Source organism: Ambystoma mexicanum, chromosome 3p, assembly GCF_040938575.1.
Source record: "Ambystoma mexicanum isolate Mex_15411 chromosome 3p, UKY_AmexF1_1, whole genome shotgun sequence".
Lineage (NCBI taxonomy): Eukaryota > Metazoa > Chordata > Amphibia > Caudata > Ambystomatidae > Ambystoma > Ambystoma mexicanum.
In genome coordinates this window covers 178,220,177-178,232,239 of record NC_090925.1, presented here as the reverse complement: position 1 = coordinate 178,232,239, position 12,063 = coordinate 178,220,177, and the positions used below count along the sequence as shown (strand labels likewise).

Genomic DNA, 12,063 nt, shown 5'->3' with positions numbered 1-12,063 from the left:
GCTCCGGTCTACCCTTGAATTCGTGGGCTCCCTGCACTCTATCTGTAACACAGTCTTCCAAAAGAGAGGCTGGCTTGTGGCCCTTTCGATTCATAAGATAATAGAAAGTGAAGATGGACTACAAGTTGGTTTAATTGTAACACTGAGACTATTTGTACTGCGAAGAGAAATATGAATATGCAATGCAGATGAATGGTACAGCAACAATAATGTCTGCACTGTCCTTTGCATGCCATATCTAAAATCTCTATATCTCTATATCATTATCCTTGGCTCAATTTCAGGTTTGCTAAAGTGCCCTCCAAGAGACTGCATCAACGCTTTTGTCAGCTCATGCATCTTTTTTGCCTTCAGTTTCTCCCATCCTTCTCTGCATCTGGTATATTTTCTCCCTTCCATTCCCCTTCTTGAGATCCCCCTTCCACTGTGACCTGCGAATCTCATTTGGCTACTCATCCTTTCATCATTCTGAGGATGAGAAATTGAGACCACTGAGCAGTGCACTTCAAACACTGATGATGATTAAACACAAATAAATGTGGCACGAGGCAACTTAATTTGCAGTGTGAGCTTCACTATACACGTTAAAATCAGACGTGTTACTTATCTCTTCCACAGGAGAACTGGAAGGAATGACTTTTCGGTTTCAGCGCCGGACACGATCACAGAATGGAGGGGCTCCATGTTCTGCATTAATCAAGATGGTTTTGCGCTGGCTGATGACGTGACACTGACGACCTTCCAGCCTTTCTTCGTGGACCTCACCCTGCCTTACTCTGTGGTGAGAGGAGAGAGCTTCACCCCCAAGGCCACTGTCTTCAACTACTTGACGCGTTGCATGAAGGTGAGGGGCATGGCCATTTTTACCCCTGTGTGTCCCGCTGGGCTGTGCCACAAGAAGTCTGGGGCATGGCCACACACACACACACACACACACACACACACACACACACACACACACACACACACACACACACACACACACACACACACACACACACACACACACACACACACACACACACACACACACACACACACACACACACACACACACACACACACACACACACACACACACACACACACACACACACACACACACACACACACACACACACACACACACACACACACACACCCCCCCCCCCCCCCCCCCCCCCCCCATCCTTGCGTAACCTGTCCACTGATGTCTGTGTTCTCTCCATTGCTATAGGTGAAGGTCACCCTTGCTCAGTCTACTGACTTCCAGGTGCAAAAGTGCACACAGTGTGTTTACAGCCGCTGCCTGTGTGGCGAACAATCCATAACCTTCTACTGGAATGTGACTGCCACTACACTCGGTAAGGAGGTAGGGAGTTGCAGGAGTAGTGGTCAGGGGAGGACTGACAACTTTTGGCATGGGGGCAAATACTTTATGGCTTATGGGATAGTGCTGCGTCCCAAGCCCAGAAAACCCAGACCCCAAATTCCAGAACAAGCAAACTCAAAACCAGCCTCTCCCAGCTCTCATGACCCACCAAGATATCTCCCACCACACTTGAGAGATACTGCTGTGAAAATCGCCTACTTGCACACTCACATGTATGGAGTGAGCTGGTTTTATAAGAGCCATTTTAGCCTGTTAGCTTTTTAGCTTTTTTAGCTCTGTTGTTTGCGAGTGGGCATCTCCATTTGTACTTTTTGCAATCCAACTACTGTGACATACGGGCAAGAATAAAGTTGAAACTTAGTTTGGAATACAACCAGTTGACCTGCATTCAGGTTGTCACCACTTTGATCGGGCAGCAACAGAACCTAATACACAGTTCTGTCCACTGCTACAACAACCATTTGGATTTGCCTCCAATATCTGATTTTTTGTCTTCAACCAGACACATGCCCCCAGTATAGAAGGTTAGGGATAGCTCTCTCCTCTATCACTCTTATATAGGCGATACATCACGCGCCACCTAGGAAAAGGCACCCCTGTTAGGGATAGGGTGTTCTTCCCCAGGGTGAGTTACGTCAGACGGGTGGCTCTCCATTCTTCAGTCTGAGCGTTCGAATAACCAGTTTATAATTTGTGTATTGTTTTGAACCACCATCCTCCTACTAAACCATGCAGGTCAGGCACACATCTCAGCAACAGTCAAAAAAACCCATAGTCTGTCTTTCCAGATTTGTACCTCTGTCTCAGTGATCAGTTCCTTGTCACTCATGTCATGTGTCCTTGGCTCACATGTAGACAGTAGACCCCCTTTTCCAGGAAGCTCTTCGGTACATGACAAGAAGGTGTGGTAGAGGTCTTGCTGGGAATTGTGGATTTGGGATCTGCACTTGGACAATGTAGAGCAAAAGACAACTATGGGAATTGACTTTCATTCTGCTCCTAAGTTTCACTTTCTTGGAAAGTCGGCTGCATATTTCAATTAATGGAGGCAGAGGGAACTGTGATTTTTGTTTTCAAGGAACATGTTGTTTGTGTGTGTGTGTGTGTCTGCCTGTGTCGCTGTGTATGTGCGTGTGTTTATGTTTTAGTTTCGGTGACCATGGTGATGCATTTGACTACATTGGTGACTGTGTACATTATGGGTGAAAGGATGTATCTGTGTGTATGTGACCTTGTGGTTATATATCTGAATCTGTTGTTTATTTGCATTGGTCAAATAAGTGTGCTCTGGACAAGACAATGAAAAACAATCACAGACTGAGGGAATCATTCACAGTTGGGTGGTAATGGTAAACTCGCCAGTATTTGAAATATACCGCTGAATTTATCATCCTCCCATTCTGGGTTCAACAAATACCACAATACCAGCAGTGGGATTTTAGGCGGGTTTGCTGCAGAAAATCCACCCATTGGTACCCCCACCTCCCAAAATGGCCCGTAGTTTAAAAAAAATGTTTTCTGAATAGAAGGAAAGCACAAACATATATCATCCTTTTGACAACGGTCGTTATTCCTGTGGATTTTTTTGCTGAAATGTATATGGGGTGGGTAAGGGTATAAAAGGGGCGGGGAGGGGGTTGGGTTTGGGTAACAACATAGGGGAATGGGGGGGTTAGGAAGCAACCTCGCCACCAAATAAAAAGAATAATAATCCAATTCGTTTTTTTTTTTTTAAATGGAGTTTTCTCTGCAAAAAATCCATCAAAAAAACGAACATCAGTAAAATGACATAGAAAAAGCACAGGTGCTTCCCTTCAATCCAGTGAAAAAAGCTTTTACAAAGGGCCATGTGAAGGGGTGAAAATGTGGGAATCGCTGGTGCTCCCTTCTCAACACTCACATAATGCATCAAAGGGTCAGAATTGATCCTTTGGTGCATACAAACAATGTACACTTGTGATTAGGCACTACTGTACATAATGCATTCCACCTTTACATGGAGGGTGAACATGTCCAAACATTATATTAGAAACATCCTTTTTATGATACCACCGGTAGGGGTTGGTGGTATTTCAGAAATACCACCATCTCCACTGGTGCTAAACTCTGAACTGGGAGGATTTTCAGAAATACCACTGTAACTGCAGCGATATTTCATAAAAAATCTACCCAACTCTGAAGGACCCCTTAGTTTGTAGTCTACTAATAATTCATACCTGAATGTTTCTGTGTGTGTTTTTCGACTGGTTCCAAAAGTGGGTACCACAAACGATCCAACAGCTATTTCCATAAGCACCCTATATTAGCATCCATTAGCACCCAGGAAGGGGGAGCCAACCAATCAGGTTGCACAGATTGCAGGCTGAATCCCACATTCTCACCTGCTTTCCGGACAGGCTGACGGCTGCTTTCTCACCCCCTCATCTTCTCCCCACCCTTTCCTCCCCGTCAGTCATCGTTTCTTCCATTCACCTCCTCCCTACCCCACTCACCTTATTGTTTTGGTGTAGCAACTGCTGCTGCCACTCTAGCCTCTGTCCTGGCCTACCGGCCGGTGAAGAAAGATGATTAGTGGGGCCTATATCTTGTGCCCCGGGCCGTTACCAACCGATGAAGTCCATCAAACTTGTTATTATTGCAATATGGGTGCTATTCAGGGTGCTATTAAACTTTTTCACCAGTAATCAAGAAATTCACCAGAACATAAAAGAAGCCTTATTACAGAACGAAACCAAGTTCAAACTCTAAAAGATATAGGGCCTCATCAGGGGTAGGGCTGTGTGGTAAAAATGCAGCTCTAATGCTATTACTGCCGCATTACCACACCGCCCAATCCTGAATTTGGGGGAAACTCAGAGGATTCACCTCCAGCTCTTAGCTGGAGGTGAATGCGTTAATTCTCTGCCCATTTTTGGTGCAATTACCACTGCAGTAATTGTGCCGAAAAAATGCCCCATTGAGTCCTGGGACTTACACCACCACTGCAACTTGAGATCTGGTGCTAATAGCGCAGGACCAAGTTGCGGTAACGGTAATTGCATTGGGCGGTATCCCAGCAGATTTACCGCCGGGATACTGGCCAACTTCTGATGAGGGCCATAGACACTTGCTTCCTTGACAAGTAGGAGTCGTGATAAACTGCTATGGATTGTAACATACCGATGGTATATGGGACAAAGTGGTGCCAACATTACCATTCATTGTCACATAACCTGTCTTTTAAATGTGTACATTGCTGCTGGGCGGTATGAACATTCACCTGCAGCTCGTGCTCTTCAAACTCTCACACACTCACTGCAGAGGCCTATGTGTGGCCCATCCATATCTCTAACATTTCTCTAATAAAGACCAGTCCCTCGCCCCATCTTCACAGAAGCTGAGCAGGCCTTGCAGAACTCGGTGCCTTTCAGGTAGGCTGAATCCTGAAGGAGTTTGTCTTTTTCAATTATTGTTTTGGATTTTGCAGTTCTGGCTCTTGGAGCAACACCCCAGCAAGCCTGGGGGGCCATTGCCTCCGTGCCTCCCTTCCCACCCCCCCTCAGTAGTGGTAACTCAGAGGTCCAATATTATTCACAACCAGTTCCACAATGAAGCTTCAGGGAGATATACTCCAAACTCATATCACCCATTCCCCTCTCAGCACCCACTTCCTCCAATGAGGGAGTGGGTGCTGAGAATGGAAGGGGTAATCTAGTTTATTCCCAAAAAGTTCAAAGAGTGAAGGAGAAAGTAAACGCATGTCCCGCCCCTAAAGGATTACACAAAGTGACCAGCGAGATGTCCATCCAAAGGTGGGAAATACATGCATACTTAATTCTCATTGGCTGGATGTGGTGACATCATATACCCGTTTGAAGCCAATGACTTTGGCTATTTTTCCTCTCCTCGCCACAGGTCAGATCAACTTCACTGTCAGCACCGAGGCCCTGAACACTGCAGAGCTCTGTGGAACCGAAAATACAGTAGTGCCAACTAAGGGGGCCTCCGACACCCTCATCAAGCCCCTCCTCATCAAGGTGAGTCCATGGGACATAGTCCCTCCAGTGCAGCCCAGCACCCCAGCTATGCTGCAGCGGCTCTGGGACCCACACAGCACTGCAGGTGCATCTGAAGCCCAGCCTGCAGAATTCCCTGATTGTGCACAGCTCAGCCCATCTACCAGTGCAACCCAGGCTTCACCTGCAGCACCCAGTCCTGTTGCAGCACTCAACCCTGGATCTGTGAACCTTCATCCCCTTTCTGTTTTTCTATCTTTAGCCTGAAGGTATCCTGCTGGAACCGACTCACACCTCCTTCCTGTGTCCAAAAGGTAGGGGCCTCATCACATGTTTAACCTTATTAAATGTATGCATGTTTTAGCCTCATCAAACCTATGTCCCTGAAGAGCTCATACGAGTGCTGTAGAACTTGTAAAATATTTCCCGGAACCAGTTAGAGCCTGAGATTCCTCTCAGAGAATCTGCTTTGCCACCCACAGCAGTACTCGCTATTAGAGGGAAAAGCCTGCAGCTGGGTATCCATCGACCATTAAGATTATGGCTTCAGCTGAGCGCTGAGTGCTGAGGTCATGGAGAGGGCACGCAGGCAGCAGCGTAGCCATGACACGCCATGATGCCCGGAAGTGACATCCATTTGCCAGACACTGAAATGGTTGAGGGCCTGGCGGGGAAAGGCACTGGTGCAGCAGTGACGGCTTCCAGCCAGCCCGTGTATGGCATTGATTGGCGTTCACTCTGCAGCAGTGACCCTACTAGCCAATCAGACATCGGCATCAGCCTAGGTGTTAGACCAAAGGTCTGCAACCTTTGGTTCTCCAGATGTTTTGGACTACAACCCCCATCAGTCTTAGCCAGCATAGCCAATGGTGAATAATCATGGGAGTTGCAATCCAAAACATTTGGAGAGCCACAGGTTGCAGAACCTTGTGTTAGACGTAGCAGACAGATAGCCATGTAGTAATTACACACTATCAGAAATATTAAAGGAGAGTTCCGGGACTTTTTTTTTATTGTCCCTACGGGTCGGCCATGTGTTTGTAAGCATAAATCGGTAGATCGTAGGAAACTTTCCTATGGACCTTACCCGACTTTTCGCCCCTTATCGCACTCGAAATCAGCCTCCATTTTGTGATAATCCTATCATTCCGCCGCATCGACCTGGCTCACCTGCCTTTGCGGCACTAAATCAAATCCCCCGCCCCTGAGCCTGACATCAGCAGACGCGTACTGCCCATTTCAAGCACGTCTCGTGTCAACAATCGCTGCGCCTCAGCTATTGACGTGTTGCCATGGAAATGGCAGGACGCCTCTTTCCCCAATAAGTATAAACAGACCGTTTCACAACATACAGCAGCAGATTTTCGATTCCATTCCTCTCTCTGTGTTACTTTGAGTATTCTGTGACTCGTTTCAGTGCTCTGGTCAGCTACCTTCGCCGCTTGTAGCCCGTGTGAACAGATACCAGTACCACCGCTATAAATTATTTTACTATCTTTACCGCACAATGGCCACAATAATGCCGTATATGTACGAGCCCGAGTACACCGAGGAAGAACTACTGGAAAGGCAAGCACGCGAAAACGATGGGGATTCGGACGGCAGTTGGGAGGACCAGTCAACGGATGAAGAGCCTGGACCATGTCGCATGGACGGCGTCTCCACCTGGTGCACGTGCAATCGGTGCGAGCTAATGCCAACTGAGGAGGAGAACTGCTGCTGCCGTGAAAATTCCGGGTGCTTGGCCTACATTTCGGAAAGCGAGCAAAGTCAGCAGGAAGGCGAGCAAAGTCCGCAATGCATCACCGAGCTGCCAGAGTTCAGGGAAGCCTGCCTCTCACGGACAGTGTTGAGGATGATGATGGTGCTTATGCACGAACTTCGTGGCACTGTTCGTCCGCGTAATCCGAGTAACGAGTAAGTATACTCTGTTTGTGATGTCAGTGATGCCACCACTATTTCATGGTCGTCTCCCACATATAAAATTACATTTACATATCATTGGAACGCATGTAAATTGGTTCCATATAGTGCATTTTCTAGATATAATTTTTTTCTAAGAAAAATGACATGTGTTACCTGAATCGACATTGATAAGAAAGTTTGGTCAGTTTAATACAGTTTGCATCTTTTTTTTTCACAGGTGGTACAGGCTGGTGGCCTATCGTTGCTTCACTTGGTGGCTTCACGGGATGCTCGGACACCGCGTTCGGAGAGTAATACCTGCCTGTGCGGTACTTGCCATTAGACAACATTTCCCCAGTGACAGTGGACAATACCGCGGATTTTCCCTCGATGTGCTGCAACCTCAACTTTACAATGTGTAATGTTTATTATTTATGTTTAATTAAAATCTAAAATAAAGCCCAACATATATTTTAACAATGGTTGTTTTGATTTTTTAAATGAATCTAGTGTATATTCTCCTGGGAGGGTGAGGTATTTATAAACTCACCCCCCTGCCTTCCATGTAGTAGATCCTGCAGCCATCCTCTTACATTCAGTTAGATGGCCTCTCCTTGGTGAGGCCCTGCGGCAAACGGGTCTTGTCTGCACGACCACCGCCCCGATCCACCCCCCGCCCTATCAAAGGCAGTTCGCACCGGGGTACTTGAGCTGCTGGCAAGTGGAGCTGTCAGGGAGCGATAAAGGCCAAGAGGTGCCAAAGACCATGTACACTTCAAAGTGGTCTATAGAGCATGGGTTTGTTGTTCCCATGTCTACCTCCAGACCCCGTGTCTCCTGCCAAGCATCCCCCTCACGCTGGACGGCCCCCTGCAATCCACATAAGTGTGTCTCCATTCACGAGTCTTCCTGTGTCTTGTCTGCACGACCACCGCCCCGATCCACCCCCCGCCCTATCAAAGGCAGTTCGCACCGGGGTACTTGAGCTGCTGGCAAGTGGAGCTGTCAGGGAGCGATAAAGGCCAAGAGGTGCCAAAGACCATGTACACTTCAAAGTGGTCTATAGAGCATGGGTTTGTTGTTCCCATGTCTACCTCCAGACCCCGTGTCTCCTGCCAAGCATCCCCCTCACGCTGGACGGCCCCCTGCAATCCACATAATGCCACGACATATACACGTCATTCATTCACAAACACACCCCTGGTTCGAATTCTTTATAACCCACCTCATATTTCTAATGAGAACTTCTTTGCGCTTTGCTAGTCAACCCGTGAAGGTGCTGGTTATCTGCTCTTCGTCTCTGTGAACTTCCGTGACCACTTTGAGCAAACTCGTCAGTTTGCAACCTGTGAACTGCTCCCTGTTCTACGACAAGAAACTACTCTGATCCCTGCATCTAACTGTTTGTTCGTCAAGGTAAGTCCATGTACCATAATCATTTTGCGTCCAATTTTTTAATTTATATCTATTTGCTAGTAGTCATCAAATTGCATCCATGTTTTCTTTTCGTTCACGACAGTACATGCAAGGAACTAGTCACATGTTCTGAGTTTAGTCAAATTACTTTTTCTATTTTTTGAAAGTTATTGAAATACTTATCCGCATGTGAATAACGTGTATAGTTCCAAGAACCAAAACGGACCTTGCATTGAACCTTTTATGTGTCATTTACTGTTTTAACACATTGGTATTCATAGAGAATTGTTGATCTTTACTTTTCAGAACTTTCCATAATGCCTGCCTGTTCCATTGGCGGTTGCCCTTCGAAGACCCATAACAAATCTGAAGGTACTATAATGCATGTTTTCCCTAAGACAATAGATCAGATAAGAGGATGGGTCCGATATTGCGGATATCCAGCCTCTGAGCTAGAAAGTAGAGTCCTAGAAGTCTTTGCGGACAAGAGGGGTGATCGATACCGCATCTGCAGCAGGCACTTTAGCCCAGACATGTACTCCACATCATTGCTAATAAAGAAGAAAACACCGCGAGCGAGGCGAAAATTGCTCTCAACCGCTATTCCCACTCTATTCGTCCACATGCCTCCACTGGTGAGTCAAGTTTACGGATCTAGTTCTCGGCCTTGCGGTAGTGTGTAGCAGTAGCTAACAATAATTTCCCCATTTATGTATCCACTCAATATGAAGGCGGAAGATTCTCCATCCGTGTCGTTATTGCAGTCATCAGCCACTTCAAGCGCCTATCGGGTAATCTTACTTAGCTATTCTGACACTGACTTGTTTTAGGCATGTAAATCAATAGTTTTAATTGATCGTGTAATTATTTTACCTAATGGTACACCCTTGTACTCGTCCTCTAGTCTTTGTTTTCAGTTATAATTATTGTTATCCAAAATAATGCAAGTACTGTCTTTCAGGGAGATGCTGAGGAGTCCAACGCATTGACGACAACCGTAGATGTCACTCAGATGCTCGAGGTACGTTTCTTTCGTTTTTAGCCATTGATATGTCCTTCTGTCGTCGCCCTCCTATTTGTCTTCTTTTTTCAATATTGTGTTCATTACTAATGAAAGTCCTATGTTTCAGGGAGTCGATGGAGCATTAGTCCAAGTAGAAGGGGGAGCATGCAGTTACGGGTCGGCGCAACAGCTTGCAGAAGTGTGCACCGCAGTTACATCGTCCCTTGATGTTCTTATGCATTTCGAGGTATGGATACTGACAGTTCGATCAAGCGAAATCATATGACGTGATTACATCCGCTATACTTCCTTCTTTATTAACGCAAGTACTATGTTTCAGGGAGATGACGGAGCTTCTTCTACAAGAACATCACCCCTAGTAGTTGATGCAGATCTCTGGGTGGTGACACTTCCAACGATCGAGCAAATCGAATCATATTTACATATCCATTATTTATTTTAGACAACTGATCATTTGTGCAGGTCTATTTAGATGAGCCGTTGACGCCTGCTCAAAGTTTATGTTCTTTTTAACAAAATAGAAAAGCATACTAATGCAATTACTGTGTTTCAGGGAGTTGCTGAAGCGTCATCTTCAATAATATCATCAATGGAAGTCTATGCGGAGCCCGAGGTATGGATCTTGACAGTTCAATCTAACTAGATCAACAATGCGTGAACTATTGTCGTTTGAATGTTCTACACAATGCGTTCATTCGTGTTTTGCTATTGAGATGTACGTATGGGTATTGGTCCCCAAGTACATTTTGTGTTTTCAATATTATTATACATACTAATGAAAGTTCTATGTTTCAGGGAGTCGATGGAGCCTCAGTGAGTGATGGATGTGCTTATCATGAAAATATAGTCGTTGCAGCGCGAGAGGAAGTGGAGACATGCACACACGAGTCGGAGCAACAGCGTCCAGATGTTGAAGTTCGAGGCAAGAAAGTTTCAAAGAAAAGAAAGCAAAAGAAGGTTAGTGTCCTGTTCACTATATTATGTTGTCTTTCACTGTCAATAGTTCAATACTGTAAGTTGTGTTTAAACTGAACATCCCTTTTCTAATCTGTCCTCTAGTTGCGAGTGGGTGTAAGAACTAAATCTACACAGACAGTGAAGCGAACGAGAGATGTTGCTTGTCAAACCTTTTGGCAGGGACTTGAGACTGGAGATGCATCGTGCCAATGGGAAGAATATGAAGTGATTGACAACGGAGCTATACCACCACCAGCCATTGATAGTGAATGTCCTCCTGGTAGTTTGGATGCAGTCGGAGATCAATTCACAGAATCCACACCCGCAAAAAATAAGAGCGCGCGAAAGTTGAAGACATTGTTTTTTTCTCCCATCTCCGGACAAGGAACAGATGTTGCAATGGAAGAGAATGACGTGGACGACAATGAAACACCATCAATATCACTCAGCATAGCGGAAGACGATATCAGAGATTGTACCTTTCATGCGAGTGACATGTCCTCAACGTTACAGGCCGAACCAGCTGGGATGCAGAGTGAAAGTATAAGGAAAGAGGCCAAATTCATTGTATTCGATAGCTGTTTGATGGATATTATTATGATGATGAAATGTGGGCATTCGGTTGGTGGGGAAGTATGTGGGGAGCCATTGATTAATGTGACTCGTGCAATTCGAGGCACTAACCTTAAAATACATGCCACCTGTACACAATATCATCCGTTCGCATGGTCTGCACAACCCATGCTGGGGCAACTGCCAGCAGGCAATCTACTTTGTGCAGCGGCCGCACTTTTTAGTGGTTCAAGTTTTAAAAAGTTACAGTATTTCTTTCAGTTTGTGGGAATCCATTTCATTGCGAAAAGTCAGTTCTACAAATACCAAACCGATTATCTATTTCCAGCCATCAGCGAAGCTTGGAGAATGGAAAAAATGTCAATGGAAAGTACATTCGCGGGCAAACGCTTCAGGCTAGCCGGTGATGGACAGTGCGACAGCCCAGGATTTTCAGCCAAGTACTGCACCTACCACTTTCAGGACATGGAAAGTAAGAAAATTGTGAGTTCGGTGGTCGTGCAGGTGTCACAAAGTACATCCTCAGTGGCCATGGAGAAAGTTGGCTTTGTAGCATCATTGCAAGAACTACAATCGCGGGGAATGGTGATCGACCTGATAGCCACGGACAGACACGTTTCAATTGCCAAGACAATGAGAGAACAGTACAAAAATATAAATCACCAATTTGACGTTTGGCATCTTGCAAAATCAATCAATAAAAAATTGTCTGCTGCAGGTAAAAAAAAAGAATTGCAAGGTATTTCACAGTGGTCCAAGTCAATCAGCAACCATCTTTGGTGGAGCTCAAAAACATGTGAAGGGTCGTTGGAAATTCTACT

General features: G+C 45.7%; 1 protein-coding gene across 2 annotated transcripts in view; it reads left to right on the top strand.

Annotated features, from left to right (window-relative positions):
* The window catches only part of LOC138580218 (alpha-2-macroglobulin-like protein 1), a 1,051,822-nt gene that overhangs the window by 667,667 nt on the left and 372,092 nt on the right, over positions 1-12,063 (top strand). The window contains exons 19-22 of one of the 2 annotated variants that reach the window (XM_069650579.1): positions 619-844; positions 1,217-1,343; positions 5,267-5,388; positions 5,630-5,681. In XM_069650579.1, the coding sequence (XP_069506680.1) occupies positions 619-844; positions 1,217-1,343; positions 5,267-5,388; positions 5,630-5,681 (527 nt within the window). The remainder of the gene's footprint in view (positions 1-618; positions 845-1,216; positions 1,344-5,266; positions 5,389-5,629; positions 5,682-12,063) is intronic. The other variant, XM_069650580.1, reaches the window with a different exon arrangement.